A 20,950-nucleotide genomic window follows, 5' to 3' on the forward strand; every position below is an offset into this window, starting at 1 on the left:
GGTCTCCCCTCAGCCTCCTTTTCTCCAGGCTAAACAACCCCAGTTCCCTCAGCCACTCCTCATAAGACTTGTTCTCTAGACCCTTCACCAGCTTTGTTGCCCTTCTTTGGATGCACATTTAACTTTAAAAGTTAAAGAAAATAATAGTCTACCAAAGAAAAACATAACCTGCTCAAGGCACTAAGACATTCCTTTGTTATCTGATAAGCAGAAACCCTACCATTCCAATATTATTAAATATATTTTCTACTGTTACTCCTTTAAAAAAGAGGGAAAGGACAATATGGCCTACAGAGCCCTAAAAACCTACACCTACATGTGAAGACTTCCACAATAATTTCCCAAAGTGTTCAAACCAACACTCATTTTGAATCAGTACTAAAAGGCAGGAAAGGAGGACTAGGGTCTGACAAGAAAGGAAGGGTAATATGTAGTATTACTCCACAGTAACATGGAGAGGAAGCTGTCAGGTCAGCAAAGAGTGAAGTCTCTCCATTTTCTGACTCCCAAGAGCCACTGTGAGTCATAAGAAACCATAAATCCTCCTGAAAAATTTGGAACAAAACAGCTAATTTTCAGGGTTTGAAAACGCTGCATCATGTACATTTGATCTGATCGAGGATCATGAAGAGTGTCCTAGGAAATTAAGTTTTTAAACTTTTCTACTTATACAAATGCGTATTAGACAAGCCATGACAAAATCCAAAAGCATATACATACTTTACTGTATCTTGCCCAAATTAATAAAAAAATTAAGGAATTAAAGATACAGGAGAACTTGTAAACCAACTGAAAAATAAGATGCATAGGAATGGGGAAAAATTGTACAGATTGTGCAGATATTGTACAAATTGTACAGATCCATATTGTACAGATCTTCATGCATTAAGCAGTCCCGAAGTCAATCATAGATTCAGTTATGTACACAAGCTTAAACATAAGTGGCAGCATTTTATTGCTGTATATGCTTTTTCTTTTTAATAATCTGAGACTGTCTTAGCTCCTCAGTCCCATGAGCATATGGGCAAGATTCAGAAGGCAAAGAACAACCATCAGGATGATGAATGAAAAACCAACAGAGACGTGTTTTAAATGCTTCAGCTGAAAGGCGTCGTTTCACTTCAGGCTTAGTTTTCCTTGATGGTTTCTCTTTTCTCCAGTCACGAATATGAACTCTCCCATTTAGAACTAAGATTTAAAAACAAACAAAAATGCAGCTGTTAATAGACAGCCATGGGAATTGTACTGAAAAAATGTATAGTGGCATTCTGTGAATAAAATACATATTCTACAAATGGATCACTCAGGCAAAACCAAATGTGCCATTTGTACAGAAATAGAAAGAAGTGCACAACAAACCGAGGTAATATAGACACGGTCTAAAGAAGAATTGATTGATTTCCCTGTGAGATGTTTTACTGTGATGCTGAATAGCTTGAGGCACCTTTGTATCATCTTTGTAGGGATTTGTTTGTTTTTTTAAACATAGCAGTTAGGATCATTTAGCCTAAAATCCTCTGAATTTAGATTGCAAGTCCTGACAAAGAAGTTTCAGCTTCAAGAACCGTAATCCTTCCCGTGTTCAAAACTTTATTACTCCACATTTAAAATGTGATTACCAGCAAAAATCTAGTAAGAGTCTTCTACTACGTTCACTACACAGAAATGCTCTTACAAACACAATGGTTCACTGACCCAAAAATACACTGCACCGAAGAGATGACAAGTCTAATCCTTCATATGAATCAACAGTGAATTATCATTGGTTAATAAAGATTAGGCACTTTGGGTTTTTTTTAAATTCATTTGCTGTGTTAGGACCATAAACTGCACACACATTTGTGAACCTCTGTCAACTCCTTAAATATGTAAACAAAACAGAATAAAAGGAAGTTAGTAAGAGAGAAAGAAAAAACGTAGATGAAAAACAACGGTGAAAATGAGGAGGGAAGAATCTGCCACTTCTAAGTTGCCATGCTCTATTTTCATATTCTGCTTCAGTCATACCTTCTGTATCACACACTTGTAGCTTGGAATAGTTAACTGATACCATTCTGCATTCTGATAATCACTATTCAAGAGGTAACAAGTCCAGTGAAAGCTTAATATCACACATTCAGGCCTGGATGAATTCATCCCTCCAGGTTTCCTTGTGATACACAAATAGATCTGAACTCAAAGCCAATCCAGAAATGCGTTCAGCAGAGCTGTAAAATCTCTCTCAAAAGGTGAAGAAAAATGAGCAGATATAGTGCTATTTATGATCAAGCATATTTTTTTCTAGAAAAATCAGTCCTGTATTGGACAAGATGCCTGATCAAAAGAAACTGCCACAGATCAGTTACGCTAAGCCCCTTCTTTTTTGTGTGTGTGTACATCCATCTGTTTTTCGTGTCTTTAAGAGAAAAACACTTCAGTAAAGTTGACAAAAGAGCTGTAGCCGTGTTCTCCTCTGTCCTCTCTGGCATGAGCAACGTCCTTCCAGACCACACGCTGATAAAAATCCCTTGTTATGGTGACATGCTTCTGAAGGAAATAATCAAGTGGTCTGTACTGAAGCCCCAGGGAGTTTCCATGTGATGTAAATCACTGAGAAAGATCTGGCCTTAATCCTAGTCTTTCTTCAGAGGTAATGTGCAGACAGCCTCCATGCCAAATTAAAACATTCATTCCACGTAACAGGTTGTAAATCTATTCCACCTATCCCTAATGACAGGGAATCAAATTCAGACACATAATGAATACAGTGTGACCAACTCTTTTCAATGGATGGTAATTCAAAAGGATTTCAGTATGGCTTCACATTTTATAATTGCCAAGTGTACAGAAATCCTTAGTGGATGCTAAACTCAGCTAAGTTAATCCTGAGTATGCAACCTAGTTGCTGCCAGTGGTTATTTGCTGTGGATTAGTTGATCAACATTTTACAGCTGATGTAGAACTCTTAGGACACAAGAAGTTAACACTTCCAAATTTGAAGCAGCTTTAATACTGAGAAAACCTTGAAGATCTTGTATTACTGCAAAGCTAGACCTTACTTTTGCAAAACTCCATACTGACAAAAAAAAAAAAACTCAAAACAACCACACAAAACATACCACCACCACCACATTACAACAGGAAAAAAAACCCCAAAACAGCAATCAACAAACCCAGCCAACCACAGAAACTTGCTACTGAGTTCTTTCTGCCATGCAACCACAGGCTATATGAACACATCAAGCCTCAACTTACAGGTTCATATGGAGCCCAGTTTTATTTTGTGTTGGTATTCACACTGCGGGGCTTGGTAAGGCCAGACTAAGTCTCAGTTAAATACTTTAGTGAACTTGCTCTGCATTTGATGGCCCCAAAATCATCAACACTTTATACGAAAAATAAAAATTCTCTAAGTCAAACAATAACATCAAATTAGCCACTTTAACTAAAGGGTTGTCTTTTCAGATACAGTCAGTCTAGAACAACACTTTGCTGATAGATGCCTTACCAATCTCATTCAAAAGAGTTTTACTAACAGTATCTTGGAGCAACAGGCACATAAAGAATATTCAGTTTTCCACAAAGGCATAGAAAGCAGTTAAAAATTACTATGGTGGTGGGTTTTTTTTAATTTGAGTTTAACTGCACATAGAGGAGATAAAATAGATGATTAGAGAAAAACAAAACAAAACCCAAAACCCCTTCTTTACCTTCAAATACTTGATGATTGTTCTTGAGTAGTGTCTGCAGGCCTCCATATTCACTCTTTAGCCTTTTTAAAGTCTCTTTACTTAAGCGTTCTGCTACTTCTTTCAAAGAAAGGCTTTCTGCAATAAATAATGGTGAAGCTGTTAAAATTTAACTTCTATATAAGTTAATGATTATGAGCAGAATCTATGAATTATTTACCAGTACTGCAGCAACTTTGTACTCCCAATATCATGCATGATATATATTTTATATGTATATTGCCTGTAAAACAGCAGCTTTCATTCTACAGGACTCCAGTCAGAATTTCCACAGTAAGACACATTTTTTATTCTTCCTGCTTTTTTTACAGTAGCATATAACCCTCACTGCGATAAGCACTGTTTACACGCATGTAGTTAGAGAGAAGCGAGAATGACTCAAAGGATCTCCTGTAACAGTAACATATGACAAACTACAGTGAATAAATAATAAAAATGAACAGAGGAAAACAGAAAGATGGTAGTAGTGAGAACTGAATGCTTATAAAATTAACAGCAACTTCTATTCTTTTTCTTCCTAAGACTAAACTAAAAATTCCTAATCATGTCATAACCAAATGGCACTTCAAAGCACTTCTTACAATTCTTACAGAATTACAGCTAGTTATTATGCAACTATCCCAAAAGAAACTTAATATTCTCCCCAAACAGATGCAAAGTGTTCTGTTTTGGTAAATGGGGAGAAGTTCTGGGTTTGGTTTGGTTTTTTTAATAAAAATTGATTCTGTCCTAGTATTTAAGTGTAGAGGAGAAAAAACCCCACACAAATTTCAAAATATTCCATATGCTTTATTTGCACCCTGGTGTGCAATAAAACACAGCAGAAAAAAGCCTTTGATTGCTACTGTACTGTTCTTGGTATTTCCTAAAATCTATTTCACTTACTAAATTTACAAACATGTAAATTAATCGGAAAAGACATCCTCTACCAGCAAAAGATAATGTAAAGGAAAGACAATCTCACCTCCTTGATTCCAGGTATTTGTATTTCCACCATGCATATTAGAACATGATTTTTGGGGGGCTGCATTTAACAGCAAGTTTGCCACATTGAGAACCACATCGTCTACAAAATCCCGAGGGAGGGAAGCACAATTTCTGATTTGTTCTACTTTTTCTCTGGGTTGAAATCCAGGCATCCAAATGGTACCAGCAGTCTCAGTCTCATTTTCAGAAAGTTCTGAGCCTGCTTCTTTGGATACACCATCAGAGCGATCGTTATGATTAAATCCAACTCTTCTGTCACATGTGACCACAGCACAGGTCTGACGATTATTAATATACTGTGTTATCTGCTTGTCAATCAGAGCATGTTCTGTAGGTGGATAGGTCCTATTTTTTCCAATAAGGCTTACCTATTGTAGTAGAAACAGGTAAATCACTATTTACACAGAGTCCCATACTTACACACAGCCCCCCAACCTGCACATGTCTTATGAAGGCTTCTAAATCTACCTACAGGAGATATCCATTCAAACTCAATGCTCATTAACATCTGAGGGATTTTTTAATTTTAGTTTTCGAATATTGGTGCCACAGAAGAAATCCAGTAATCCAACCATAATTCATCATGCCATACAAGCACAGAGCAAAAAGAAAGATTGTTCCCGACCCTCCAATTATTTACAGAATTAAAGCTGGACACCTCTTCCTACTCTGAGAAGATTTCACAGGACATGAAAAACAGCAAAACTAAGTACAAATAAGCAACGTAGGCAGCTGGAAAAATTAAGGCAAAAAATGAGTTTTATAAGTTTTCTATCCTATAGGGTGGCACAAGAAATAACCATAAAACCTTCCATTCTTGTCTTTAGGATTGTACCTATGATGTTAAGAGCAGAATACCGAAGAAAACAATGAGTATTTTTACTCTCTCTTCAGAGCATATTGTCTCAAGTAATGCAACTGACTATAGTCTGATCTTACAACAACAATAATGAACAAACAATAACAATGAACAAACATCCATATGCTTCAGACAGCTAGCAGCTTTAAAAAAAAAAAAAAGACAAAAGCCCTACACAAAATTACCCTTTTTGTTGACGGAATTCTAAGGCAATCTTCTTCCACGTGAAAGCCGCATACAAATCCCACTTGGGTAACAAAATCAAGATATTCTCTGTACTGAGTTTTCTTGCTTTGTTTTCGGCTGTATTTTCCATGGAAATCAAAGAAGCAACATGGCAGCACAAAGTAGCAACATGAATAGGAAGACCTACAAGAAGGATAAACTGCTGAATGGCAAGTTATTGCAGAGACAAATTTAACAAATAACCCATCAGATACAAGCAATAATGGAAATTTTTATGAAGTAACAGAGCTTCATGAAATAATAGTTACATGTTCCTCTTTCAGTAGATCTATTAGCATAATCAAAAATATTGTTTCACAAAGTATTTGCTACAGCAAATCATTGTACCAACTTGGTTTGCAGGACTAAATCTCTAGATATTAAAATATTGCAGCTGGTTGTGAAGAGCACAACAGTTCAAGGAAAGGCAGAACCAACAGCAATTTTATTTAAAAAAAAACCAACAAAAAACCCAAACAACAGATTCACATCTAAAGAATAAAAATCAGTTCTTGTTTTTGAACTTCAGAAGAAAAATGTTGTACTGAATTCAATGAGAAAGTAAATACTACACCTGTGCTTCTCCACAAGAAGAGAAACATTTCGTAAAAATAATCAATTGGCATCAAAAGCAGCAAGTCCTGCAAGGACAGCAGGTGCAGCTGCAAAAGTGAGTTTTCACCAAGCCCACACAGGTAATTATGGTTTGGTTTTTGTTGGGTTTGTTTTTTTTTTTTAATGCCTTCCCACTCCCCTCCCTCCGCAAATACCTAGCTGCAAGTACAGGTATCCATGGTGTTAATTCATCTGAATGGTTTCCTATGAGCCAGTCAGTATCTGGAAAGAGATGACTGTCACCTGGCATGATTGTAGATTCCTAAAAAACCAAACAATACATAAAGTGAATTTTCTTTAAATGCATTTTATTTGTTAATAAAGCACTAAGCAACAGTACAAAATCATACAAGCTGACAAATACAAGGTGAATGAGAACCACAAACACCAACAATGTTTTCCTCAATCTGCTCTTTTGCCAGGTAGTAATTTTATATAGCTACAAAGATGTAATTTAGCAACAGCTACCCACAAAATATTGGTCAAAGAGTGGAATAACAATTCTGATTAAGATATCTGGCATGCTAAATATCTGTAAACAAATATCATACATTGAATTACGATTTCTTGCCATTCTCCTTCTGTCACATGTACGTCTGGACTCAATTTTTCAGAAAGCCACTTAATTTGCTATGTCTTACAGTCCTAGGACTCACACAGCAATTAATCAGAACACAGCTTCACTACTATCTTCTCTTCTTTCACAGACTCTTCTCAAATCAAATCCTAATATACAGAACACCACTCTTCACATCCTGTCCTTCACATATAATAAACCTAATCCAGCCTAACACTTTCCCTCTTGTCTACGTTGCCATTCCATCCCCTTCCAAGTTGTGTCAAGACTACCTTATGATACGTGCAAAATCAGGAGCAAAAATAGGAAACAACAGGTTAGAGAAAGAAGGCTTCTTTGGTGTCCTTTAGAATAGTATTTTGCCTCATGGAAGTTCAATATGTATGGATTGAGGACACATCAGCACAGAAGTCTTCCCACCACAATATTGACTCACAGAACAGTTATTAGTCTCAAGAATACCCTATCCTGATATTCTTAAAAAAAAAAAAAAACCAAACCCCCAAAAAACCCCAAAACCCCAAACAAACCACCAAAACCACCCAAAAACCCAAAACCAACCACCAAACAGGATGAATTCTTCATGCAGGTTAAATTTTAAAAGTTCTAGAATGCCTTTAATGTTTGTCTCTCACACAAACATTTTCTTATCTTGAACTAAGTTCAGCAAAGAAAGTACTTAAAGATATTGGTACTACGGAAGTACATACTCTTCTCTAAAAAAGTGTATGAATCTCAAAATAATTATTGTGCAGATTTGGAAAAAAGTTTTAAATTTGAATCTCCACAGACCTTTAGGAAAAGCCCTGAAAATGATGCCCATACTCTCTTTTTATATACAAAATGCATGTTTTATGAGCTCAAAATTCACATGTATATGCAAAGTAGTATCTGTATAGGAATTAAAGAAAAAAAAAACACTTATTAGGGAATTTCAGAAATCTCAGACTACCTCTATTATATCCCAATTCCCCTCTTCAGAAAGCACTATGTTAGGAGTTTTAAGTAGCAGTATGGTGTATTATTGTTCACTTTAAATACCACATCTCTGACCATTTTTAGTTATGTATATACATTTCTAGATAATATATGTAACAAATTTCTTTTTGGCAGGTTAGCAGATGTTAAACCAAGTGTTTGATAAGTATTTTCTTATGGTTGATTAAACAAGTTACTCCTACGTTACATTTCAGTTTCGATCATTCAATTTAGGCATAGCGTGATTATCAGTGCCACACTCCACATTTTGACAGTCACCCATAATCAAATTTGTATTTACCATGTCTGACAGCGGTTCAGCGATGCAGAGTGCCACCTGTTACATTCACTTACATCATTAGTATTGGCACTGAATGTCAGATGGCAATATTCATCCTGCAACTCATGCTTTACATAAAGATCAAAACAAAATTAGCTTTGACGATAACAAAAGGCTGTGAACAGGTGCTTTCTTCTTCTGTGGCTCCTGTGGCATACAAGGGCCTTGCAAAATCATTTCACCCTTCCTGTTCATTATATAACTCCCTCCCACATAAATTAGTACTTTCCATGTATGCATATTTTGGATATTTTTATTGTTTGTCTGGCTTTGTCAAGTGTTCTCTGTGAATTCTTCTTTTTTTTTTTTCCCTTTTAAAAAAGACAAATAAACCCCATCCTTTTCTATTTTGTTCCCTCATGCTGCAGAGGGGGACAGCTGATGCTTCTAAGTTTCCCTATGAGTCAAGAAATCTGAGAAACCATAAACAGCCAGACCTTACTATGAAATGACTGTACAAAATTCAAAGGTTTCCACAATACAGAAACATGGGCAGAAAAAGGAATATATAACATGAAGGCAAAGAGAAGATGCTGTTTGGTATGATCAGAAGTGACTCAATATAGTACAACAGGAACAAAGGAGCACCACAGTTTGATGTTTTGGATTGTTTCTTGAAGCCTTTCAGTAAGGCCTGGTTGCAGACTGCAGCAAAGGAATATGGCAGTTCTGGCAATCTGTACCCAAAATGGCAGGGTGGCAAAGAGAAGGCTGCACAAGACTGTGAAAGCTCCACCTCCCATCTGTGAAAACTGCTGCTCTTTTCTTGATTTAATGTAAGTTGTTAGCATTCAAAGATATGTTGAATTAACTTTTACACAAAACTACTAGAGAATAACTACAGGTGGAAAATTCTTTTAATATATTGGAAGCTGACAATTTTTGAGAGAACAGAGTGAGAAATTTTAGGGGTCTAGAGAACAAGAAACCAGGAACACCCCATCTCCAAAGGGCAACTGTTCATCAGTACCACACTTCAACAAGTATCAGACCAAGAACAGCTGGAGTTAAAGTGAATGTTCCTGTGCTTGAATTGTTCCTGTTCTCATAAAAATGCTAATGTGGAACTTGAAATATAATCCCTCTTTCAGACTCATTTTCCTGTTCACTTTTTTTGAAGGCTATTATTGCAATTATTTACCACAAGGTCAGTACAGCAGAGGAGTGGCTCCTTTGAGGTTCAACAACAATTTTGTCCCTAAAACAGCACATAGCACTAGAAGGTCAGAATCACTTTCAAGAACAAACTACTCACAACTTTGGATACTAATATCTTTTATGAGGTACAGTGGTGCAAACAAAGCTGCTTAACATTGATCTTCCAATAAAATCAAAGACTGTTTCATGGTGCGCATGTCTGTACATGCAATAGGAAATCACGCTAGTCTTCTCAGCTGAAAAATAAGTTGCAAATATGCAAGGGTATGATACAGCATTGCTCTCAATTCCCTTTACAACTTACTTTACAGTCCCACAAGACATATGGGTGGCATCATACCAAACCCACAGATGACTTTAGACAACTGTCTGTAACATGGTATGTTTGATTACATTTGCATCAACACAGTCTGAAGCAATGAACAAATGAATAAAGTTACAAATCAGTAAGATTGACATACATTTGCATAATACCTCTAAATGAGTTTCTGGTCCATACATGTCCCATATTTTTCTTCTCCTCACATCAATTCCTCTACCGGAATGCTGAAATATTTAAGAACAAAAAGTATCATTTTTGAGTACTACTTTTAGCAGAAATTGTCAAACGGGCTCACTAAATGTACCTATTAGCACTGATTATTTAATTCATACTAAAATTTACACATAATGAAACACAGCTTCACTATTTCAGGCAGAAGCTGAATACTTTTAATCCCTTCTTTCCCTTCTAAATATGAAGGGAAAGACTAGGAAACATTAAGAATATATCTGGTTTGAAATTTTACCTGGGCATACCTATTGAGACTGCTCTTGAAAATCTGGATCTCTACAAAAGTAAAAGCAGAGGTATTGTTTTTTGTTTGTTTGTTTTTAAAATATCAAAACCTTTCATAAGGCAAGTATTATTGTAGCACCCACAGGGCTCAGAGAAGAGTGCTATTTTAAGCAGTCCTTGCTGGAGAACTACTCTTCAACTACTGAAGTCAATTAGGCTGCTGGAGTCCAAACACACTTTTCCCTGTGTGAACTGATGGGAAGAGGAAATAAGACTGTAAACTAAAGCAAGAAATAAAGAATGCATAACTAATAGTATTTGAACTTCAAGAACCCTGTGCAGAACTAACCAAAACCAATTACTAAAGAAGCCTCATAAAACTCTCACACATCATTTTCTGACAGTCAACAATATTTGTCAGTGCTACAGCAGTGACGACCTAATGATGTACGAAAAGAAATGTCTACAGGGAAAATAGCATCTTGTATTAGGTCAAATTTTTCTGGCCACACAAGGATAGAGAGCTTGTGTTGGGAGAACTTGGGACTTCCCTCCCCGCCCTAATGACATCTATTGATGTCTCTAATAGGAGATACTAATTTCCTCTACAAATTTTACCATGTTCTCCCAAAAGTGGAAAAAACGATTTTCTGAAACAGACAGACCCACCTTCACTGGGTTTTGTTCAATCTCACTGACCTTTTGTTGTTGTTGTTTCAGAAACTATGCCTCAAGAAACTGAATTTTGCTGTTGCCACATTTTTCACTCCCAAAAGCACAGTATGTTGTTAGGCATTTTCACAATTAACAAACCCAGGATTGTTTTTAAAGATACAGAAAAACATTTTCAGGACATGACAAGTAGAATTCAATTTCTATAAAATTAAGTTCATGAAAAACCTCTTGTGAGAGAGAATCTCTGCTAAGATTCCCCATTCCTTTTTGCTTTGTCTACAGCATAACTAAATTACACCATTACATTTTCTTTTCCCTCTTAGTTTCTTACCTCAGAAAAATAGCCTTGAATTGAAATGAATTGCACTAATAAAAATAGATAAATAAGTGAAAGGTTTCTAAAGCTCTGCTAGGATTTTCTCCTGCTAACTAGAGTGACAAAATCCTATTTTAGCAACATGAATTAACTGAATTTTGGCTATTTGCATGCCAGGTAAAAGGAAAGCATAACAAGAATACTGACTAACTCTATTTTTTAATTATTATTTAAAAAAACACTCTATTTACCCCTTCATTGTTTAGAATATGAACCAGTAGACCATTTCCACATCCAAGATCTACAAATGACTGTTTCTTGGTCAACCCTTTTTCCTGTCTCTCCTCTTCCCAAAGAATCTAAGACAAGAAAAGAAAACATTTTAGACTTCTGCTCTCAAGTTTCCCTGTAAGAAAGCAGCAAAGGTTATTGGAAATGAAAGGAGACAGCTGGGAAAGAATGTAGATGTGACAGAAGACATTCACTGTACTCAGAGAAAATAACTCCAGAGGAAGATCAAAAAAAACCCAAAACACTAAAACTGTTTATGGAGAGGGGCAGGAATTATATTACAAAATAGCAATCATTTTCTAAGTGCTAAGCACATCCTCCACTCTCTTCTGAGTCACTGGAAGTTGAAATTAATCAAGGCTGTACAAGACTGAGCACAAATGTAAAATAAGCTGCTAAAACAAAGCGTGCAAGAGATGAACAGAGGAAGCAAGGGAAGTAGCAAGTAAACTTGAACAGTGTCTCTGCAAGTAACACCACGGAAGCATTTATATCCACTGTATTAAAGAAAGAATTGGTGGCAGAGCTGAAAATAAAAACCAAAATGTTCTTTGTAATCAGTTGGCTATATATTGGTACATGTAACATCACTTTCCACTGAACAAAGTCTAACTTACCTAGCAAGTCTGCTGCACCAAATTCTACATCAGCTAAAGGGACCCCAAAGCTTTTAGCCCAATTCCAGTCGCTGCTCTGTACATAAGTAGTTACTTTTACATAGTTATGTAATTCATAGTTAGTTAATAATTGGACGTTTGTCTGCAGGGCATGGATTAGTCTCCTTCTATCACTGTCAAATTCTTTTTCCTTCAATGAGAAGCAACAGAGCACACATTCATCAATTCTGCACACTTATTTTTTACTATGACTAACAAAAAATCCTCAAGACTATTTAACCACGAAAATTAATATTTGTAACATTGCTACTTGTAAATTTGTCAGTTTTGGTAGAGGGAAAGAAGCTGCAGATAATCCATGAGATTATCAGGCTGTGTTTGTATTTTTAAATGTACCAATCATTGCACTTTTGCACTCTAGGCTGTATCCCAGAAATCCTTAATCACCTCCTACACAGATCACACCTATCCTCCATCCCCTGCTGAGTTTCTCACGATGCAAACTGAATAGCTACTTCTTTGGGCATGTGCCTAGGCAGCAGGCGACCTTAATATGACTGCAGAGTAAAATGAGGTCAGATATAGATGCTGTAAATCCATAAAAATTTAACACTGGACCTACCTTCTCTTAACCACCTGTTTAACGTATTTCTAAATAATGAGTTATTATATACCATCATATAGATATCTGAAAATTTTGCAAGGAGGTTAGGTTATTAATACCATATTTTAAGCTTTCATTTATATAAGCCAGTTATTGGATGACTTTAACAACTTCTTGAAAACTACTGCTACATCAGCTAAAACACATTATCACTGTAAACTAACACTCGCGCATAAAAATTCTGTCATTACAGAATTTTCTTGTGACTACAACTAATTTTCTAATTTTCAACATCTAATATTATCACAGTGGTAAAAATGATAAAAGATAAGTCTACTATATAGCTCTTTCTACAAGCCAGTATCATAGATCAGAATAGTTCAGTTGGAAGGGACCTACTGATCATCTAGTCCAACTGCCTGACCACTTCATCATGATCATTTCTCTGATGTAAAAAGTTCTGTCACACCAACATGACAACGAAGATTTTGAGAGTAGCCTAGGTCAGTCAGGCTTCCTCAGACAATTTTAAAAATCTTCATGGGAAAAGAAACTGGGGTTCTAAGTTTAAACAGTCAATTATCAAAATAAATTAGTCCTCAATGAGTTCTGTAAATGAGCTAACTTACTTATAAATACTGATTTAGAGAAGACACAAGAGGTATCTACATTATACTTCAAGGTAGACATCCTCTTACTGCACTCTGGATAGCAGTCAAAAATATTTATGTGCCTACATAGTGACAAATTTTGATGCTGTTTAAAAACCTGAAGTTTCTAGTCGCTGCAGGCGGCAGAATTTTCATAGATTCTGAAGTTGGTGGGTGCCTTAGAAAACTGCACCAAGCATTTATCTGCATTCCTAGCATCTACATCCTAGCATCTAATGCCTTATCACATTTGAAGATGGGATCTGAGCTGAACTTTTAACAGGGAAAGGCAGAGCAGTGAAAAAACTTTAGCATAAAATTAACAAGTGGTAGAAGTCTGTATAAAACAATTGCTTCTGATCTCCAGATCGGTCCACCTAACCATTATTCTTCTGCTACATTAGTGCTTTTCGCTTTATCACTTAAAAAAAAAATATATATCTTGTCTGTGTAGGTCAAACTTCCTGTGACAGAGGACTGCAAATCTTTATCATATCTTCACAAAGAAGTTTTAGTATCCCTCTAAACTTAATTTTCATTGTTATTGTGCTGACTTGTGTGGTATAGGGCAGTAAAAAAACCAAATCAACTGATTTTCCCTTTGCTTTGTCACATTACGTTTTTTTTTTCCAATTCTGTTATAAAATGCCTACCTTCTGTTATCATTTATTATATGTAAATCCCTGAAATGCTGTTGACAGTACTACCAAAGAAGATCAGAATACAAACACAACTCGAATAGAGTTATAGACATGAATTCCACTTTCGGTTTAAGTTATGCTTGACAACATTGTAAGAAGAACTTTGTCTCTCTGCTTAAATGAGAGCGAAAGCAAAAAAGAAAAAAAAAAATTCCCCCAAACCCAGAAAACCCACAGCCTTTCTCCTACCCCCTTCCTTTTGCCTTGTATGCCTGTAATAACTTCATGTCATTCTATTTTAAAAAGTGCAACAACTGTAAAATTAAAATACTGATTTTCTTTATAGAGCTTCTATTATTAGGAAACAGAACCTTATAGAATATTATTAGGCACAGCAGTTCCCTACCAGCAAGTAAGTGGCAATGGCAACATCTTCATAAACAAATTTCTCAGGATCTGTCACTTCAGGCCACACCTTCAGAAAAAAAGAGAAAAATTGTTTTCTGTACCATCTGAAATTACTTCAGAAAGCGCTCAGTTAGAGCAATCTAGATACTCACCCACTTCAATAGGTTTCTACACTTCACGAATTTTGCATTTTAATCTCATTAAAAATATACACAAAGAATATAAAAAAAATCAAACAGTCTTTATTTAAGTCACACAAAAGAATCATTGCATAAAGAATGTCTGCTGTCATCTAATCAATGAAGTTTCCAAGAACATTATGGCTCCATATGTGCAGGTCACAACAAGCAAACTGCTGCACCTGTTCTGTAATAGAGCATGCATCCTTTTGCTTAACTCTCTCAGAAGACAAATGCTTATATTATTCCTGTTATGTGCAACATTGATAACATGAGCATTTGTAAATTTATTTTCACAACGTAACAGGCATAGAATTATCCTGGCACAACAGAACACGAAGAATCAAAATCTGACATAGGAAGATAGAAAGTGGAAGTATTACCCCTATTTTGTAAATGAGGAATTGAAGCAAAGATTGAAATGCTCAACACCACACTAAGTCTACTGCAGAGCTAAAGACTGAACTATTACCTTACCCACAAGTCCAATTTTCCTCTCACATATATCTTTTTATTAGTACAGAAATATCAACAGTAAAATCTTTCAACGGTTCACAGTATGTTTTACAAAAGCATTTACCAATTTTTTTTGGTTGTAGCTAGAGTCTGGTGTATAAGGATACAGGCATTACTGCATACAGCACTTAAGATGATCACTGTAGTTTTTTGGGATCCTCAGGATAAAACAATATTACAACATTGCTCCTCTAACTCAAACACATATTAATATAGCATCCAAATTTAAGAAGAGTAATAGGAAATTTAACCTACTTGCTAACCAGTACTGTTTCCAGACTCCTTCAGGTTTTGGAGAAGGAGGTGCTTTAATTTATGCCTTCTAGTGTGGATGATTTACTATTTACATCCACTGACCTACTGTTTACTTCTTATCTGAAGGGATACATACTAGAAAATACCTAACTCCTCCAGATATTTAGTGTGAATTTGGCTCCAAATCTTGCTTTTCCAGTTCAGTTCTTCCAAATACTAAATTGTTTTTTTCCCCACATACACAGAAAAAAACCCCAAAACACGAAACCATAAAACATACATTTCAATTAAATTGCTTCTTTTATTAAAAAAAAGAATTTAGCGAAAGAAGTAGCTTCACTAAACAAACAACAAAAAATATAGGAAAGCATATTCTTACTGCATTTATTGCTAAACTTACCTTTACCATCTCTTTGTATTTTTCTTTAAGGTCTTGATAAACCTTGCTGTATTTTGCTACAGAAATGAGTGAGAGTGTACTTTTAAACTCACTGGGCTTTTGCTCCACAGACCATTTCACCAGTTTGGACAAAAGTTCATTTCCAAGCCATGCTAGTTTGGGGTATGCAATTCCATCTGAAAACCAATCTTCTGGAAATGGAGCTATAATAGACACAGACCTTTAAAAATAAAATAAAAACTTTGTATAAATACAGCATATTTCATTATTTCAGCTACCTCAAAGAGAGAGAAAACAATGATTAAGTGGACAAAATCAGCAGACCAAACAGAGGTGTAAAAGTAGACTGGAGAATAAGGAAAGATGTAATACACAAAACCAAAAGGAAAATAAAACATTGAAGTTACTGAATAATGGAACAGTCTCCCCTGAATTTTGTTAGACAGCTCATTATCTGCCAATTCAAGCACTGTGCATGAGAGTCCATGCTGCATTTAACACAATGACTGAGATGCATATGATGAACAACCTGATTTAGCAAGATATCCAAACACTAACTAGTAAAAGTGAATTCATGAAATTCATGAAAACAACAGGAAAATTTAGAAGGAAAATATATCAGTTGGCACATTTCATTATTTCATCACCCCTAACTTTATTCAGATTTCATTACAGCCATGCCCTCAGATGCTCAGGACAAAGCTGCAATGGTCTACATTTCAATGACTGAAGCTCAGTAGGATCACAGCAATTCCAATTTAACCCTCAACCTTACTAACACTTACAGAACCTGACCTCTCTCACAGGCATAGCTAGTTCCTCATGATCAGAATATGCATACTTTTTCTAGACCACACACATGTACAGTCAATGCACACATTCAAAGTTGAAACAGATTTGTTTTGTGTTGTTTTGGGTACTGTAGATGTTTCTTTGAACTCAACACTATGCACTAAGATCACACCGCTACCATAATTTACTAATGAAGCAGGAAATTACACAAACCAAACTGCCTAGATACCAATACTACAACATGGTGTGATCCTTGCAATAACTCAGGGTTTGCTTCCTCGCTCACTCCCAGCACTTACCATTCCTCATCTTTTACGTGTGTAAGTTGAATTTGATAAATATTGCACTTTTTAACCTGGTATTTTCCTTCACTGTTTTCCTCCAAAGGCAGAAAGGTCACAGTTCCATTGTAAACATCTGAAAAGATATGTAAACAGTGATATATTATTCCATGGTGCAAACCATTCTGGTTAGCACCAAAATAAATTTTTGGCGCCTTACTATGTTAAGTGCAAACTAGTGAGGCAAGATCTAGGACAACGCAGGAAGAACCACAATGGTAAGAACAGATCTATTTCTCGGTGTGCCTGGCATCTGAAACTACTGAACTGTTTGAATTCTCAAAATTTAGCATTCTGCTGCACGATGTTTCCAAAATATGTAAGGCTGCCCAGTAAGACTATTCATTTTCTTTAAACCTAACTATTTTAATAAAGTAAAAGCTAGACAATGAGATTTTTCTAGCACAAAACTGCTGCTTTCCCCTATCCCACAATAAATCCGGAGTCCTGGGAAGCACATTCCAAATTAACAGAGACTTACATATTACCCCAGTATCAGATAAACAATCAGTGCAATATTAAAAAATAATCAATAATATTATTAGTATCTATCAATTTTGCCATGTTCAAACACAGGATCCATTGTGTGATTATAATTAAGCATAGCTACACTTTCCTTTTAGCATCATGCAGCTTTCCCAATTAGAGTTCCTGGACTAAGCACTGTGAAAAAATGCATTATCTATCCCTAAAGTGGTACCTCATAACTCCAAAGGGAGACTACCTGAGAAGACCTGTTTTTAGGTGAAGGTACATGCATTGTGTTAATATATTAAGTTATGTGCAGCAACCACGCTACTGATCTTAACAGTTTCTATCACCTGTGGAATAAAACGTTTATGTCCAGTGACAGATTCAAAACACTAGAGATTTTGGAAGAGTTGAGCTGGGCTGACAAACAGCTGGCAACGCACTTGAGTGCCTCCACCATATTTCAAGACGATATTCTGCAACTTTTGTCACATTTCATTTGCTAATATCAATCATGCATGTACCATAATTAACTCCTACACAAGTAAAACCAGAGAGAGGGAGAGTGCGTCCTTTTGAAATAACTTACAAATAAAAGAAAGAGGACTGCAGCAAAATATGAATGGCACAATAAAGCCTAGTACTCACATGCTACTGATTTTTTTTAAATCTTAATATCTTAGTTTATTCCCTATATCCTTCCTATAAAGTGACTCTAAAAGCATTTACTATATTCCTTATGGGACATGATATGTATGCATTATTACTTTATAAACCAATTGCAAAAATCTTTTTAGCTATTGTTTATCCAGTGCGATTTCTTCAGAATAACTTATTAAGTTCTCATTTTTGAAAATGGTTTTTCAATTACCATCAAAACAAACATTCTGACAACTGCAAATCTTCAAACTAAGAATGCTATATTGGCTAAGTAATCAAATTTCAATGGACTCCAAAATTTCCTGAGTGGGACAGGAAAGAATAATTAGCAACAGAGCAAACATCAAGTCTTGCTATCTCAGCCCATCCTTAGCGGATCCCCTCTCTAACATTTTTTTATTTTAAACTTATTAATTAAAAAAAAAATTATTCTCGTAAGCTTTTTCTTACAGATAGGCTCTCTAGATGTAGCTCAGGAACATCTTCTCTTAACATCAAAAGAAAAAATAAACCAAAACTGCAACATACACTTTTTTTTTAAGGCATCATACTTTTTTTGAAGGTATCAGAGTAAGAATCATAGGCCACAAGAGCATCCTAAGTCAGCTGTCCCCCATAAATGACTATAGGTCTTTTTGAATTGTAAATTTAATTGTTTCTGGAATTCTAATTCTTCTCAAAACATTAGTTAGAATTTAATCCACATCAACACTTTTTCCAAAATTTATCTTGAAAAGGTGTCAACCTCTACTCTATATGTTTCCTTATATTAGTATGATTTACTGCAGCATATTACCATCATACAATGTAAAAAAAAAAACAAACCCCAAAAAAACCCAAACAGTTGAGCTTCATTTTTAAGCAATGCTAAACAATAAGAAAGTTGACACAAACAGTGGAACTTGGCCAGGCAGGTGCCACAGTGTCATGGTTTAACCCTAGCCAGCAACTAAGCACCACACAGCTGCTCCCTCACTCCCCTCCTGCTCCCAGTGGGATGGGGAGGAGAATTCAAAGAAAATAAAACTCATGGATTGAGACAAGAACAGTTTAATAAGTAAAATAAAATAAAATACTAACAAGAATAAGAATAATAAAATAATAGTAATGAAAAGGAATATATCAAAAAAAGGGGAAAAAAAAGAAATAAAACCCAAGGGGAAAAAACAGTGATGCACAAGGCAATTGCTCACCACCCACTGACCGATGCCTGAGCAGCAATCTGCCCCTCCCAGCCAACTCCACCCTGTTTATATACTGGGCATGACGTTCCATGGTATGGAATACCCCTTTGGCTAGTTCGGGTCAGCTGCCCCGGCTGTGCTCCCTCCCAGCTTCTTGCACACCTGCTTGCTGGCAGAGCTTGGGAAACTGAAAAGTCCTTAACTTAGGATAAGCACTACTTAGCAACAACTAAAACACCACTGTGTTATTAACATTATTTTCCTACTAAATCCAAAACACAGCACTGTACCAGCTACCAAGAAGAAAATTAACCCTATCCCAGCCGAAACCAGGACACACAGCTGCATACTTTTTTTTCATTAACTCCGCATTTTCAAAGGCTATGATCACTCCTTACAAGCCGGTAATTAGGTTTGCACTACAAGCAGCGTTTTTGTGTGGGCAGCTTACTCATAACAGGAGCTTGCACGATGACAGTCCTTCTTGCCTCTTCTTTTTAAGGAAGACAAAAAGATAAGCCATTTTCTATACCTCTCCTTCAGGAGCAGGGCTCCTGACCTCCCTAAGTGCTTTTCCCATCTCAGCAGTACCTTACACAGAACACATTAGATCTTCCCCTACTATGTTTTCCTAAGGTTGAAGCGGGGGTTGTTTAAACCAGAGTCCTACAGGTGTCTGACCTCTGTAATTTGTGTTTCAACTGCTGACACTTCCTAGCACAAGAACAACAACAACAAGATAAAAATAAAAGATAAAATCTAAGCACACGATAAGGACAAAAATCCATCTGCACTCGCACAAATAGGAAAAAAGTGGTATTTATCTCATTTGCGAGACAGTCTCGGATGGGACAGGTCTGAAACAGACGCAGCAACCCCCAGGCGCTGCGCTCCGGCACCGGCGGGCGTTCCCGCTGCCCCCCCGCGCAGGAGCTGGGGCCCGGGGGCCGGCATCCCGCCCTCTCTGACCGCCTCAGAGCCGGGCTCCCGCTCACCTTGGACAGCCAGCTCCTTCGTCGGCGGGGCGGGCGGGCCGCCGGGCCGCCCCCGGGGCAGCAGCGTCCTCAGCACGGCGCGGAGCTTGGAGCAGCGGCCCGGCCCGCCCCAGGGGGTGAGCGGCGACGGCAGGTGCCCGTGCCCCGCCGGCAGCTGGCCGCACACCTCCCTCCAGAGCCGGCTCAGCTCCGCAGCACCGGCAGACGCCGCTCGCCCCTCCGGCCCCGCGCCGCTCCCACCTCCCCACGCGACGCCGAGGAGGGCAGACGCTTCCCCGCCCTCCCCGAGCGGCACCGTCCCCTCCGCCTCGATGGCGGCGCCGCACAGCCGCCTGTTGGCCACCTGCGGCTTCTCCAGCCAGACGCGCACCGCCGCCCAGAAGCCGTGAGGCAGCGCGGCGCCGCCGCCATCCCGCACAGCCGCCGTCCCCACCAGCCCCATGGCCGCCCCGCCACTGCCGCCGCCGCGCAGGGGGAGGAGGCGGAGCGCGTCGCAGGCTGCTCTCGTCAGTTCCTGAGGCGGGGACGGCGGCGGCCGCAGGTAGGTACCGCATCCCTTCGCCCTAGGCCGGGGCTGTGAAGCCCCGAGCGAGGCGGCCGCGGGCTGTCCGCCTCACGGCGCAACGGCCGCGGCCAGGGCGGGCGGGAAGCGCCTCCTGTCAGCCCGCCCCGGGGAGCCGCACCTGCCGCCGTGTGGGCCGCGGTGAGAA

At 37.8% G+C, this 20,950-nt stretch overlaps 1 protein-coding gene across 1 annotated transcript; it reads right to left on the reverse strand.

The window, feature by feature from the left end:
- Nucleotides 1-701: 701 nt before the first annotated feature.
- On the reverse strand, nucleotides 702-20,682 carry TRMT44 (tRNA methyltransferase 44 homolog). Its single transcript, XM_050896040.1, has 11 exons — nucleotides 20,241-20,682; nucleotides 16,889-17,006; nucleotides 15,798-16,017; nucleotides 14,446-14,514; nucleotides 11,488-11,595; nucleotides 9,942-10,013; nucleotides 6,570-6,676; nucleotides 5,760-5,943; nucleotides 4,693-5,083; nucleotides 3,690-3,806; nucleotides 702-1,188 (listed from the first exon to the last, which is right to left on the reverse strand). Exons 1-11 carry the CDS (start codon nucleotides 20,680-20,682, stop codon nucleotides 953-955), a joined length of 2,064 nt encoding a protein of 687 aa, XP_050751997.1. The 3' UTR covers nucleotides 702-952.
- Between the last annotated feature and the right edge of the window lie 268 nt (nucleotides 20,683-20,950).

Source organism: Gymnogyps californianus, chromosome 4 (genome assembly GCF_018139145.2).
Source record: "Gymnogyps californianus isolate 813 chromosome 4, ASM1813914v2, whole genome shotgun sequence".
In the NCBI taxonomy this organism is placed as follows: Eukaryota; Metazoa; Chordata; class Aves; order Accipitriformes; family Cathartidae; genus Gymnogyps; species Gymnogyps californianus.

Coding starts and splice junctions, on each gene's coding strand:
- TRMT44 (XM_050896040.1), bottom strand. CDS start 20,682: ATGGGGCTGGTGGGGACGGCGGCTGTGCGGGATGGCGGCGGCGCCGCG. Junction 17,007..20,240: donor GAAGGAGCTGGCTGTCCAAG/GTGAGCGGGAGC, acceptor ATATCTTTTCAG/ATGTTTACAATGGAACTGTG. Junction 1,189..3,689: donor CAATCATCAAGTATTTGAAG/GTAAAGAAGGGG, acceptor TTTAAATCTTAG/TTCTAAATGGGAGAGTTCAT.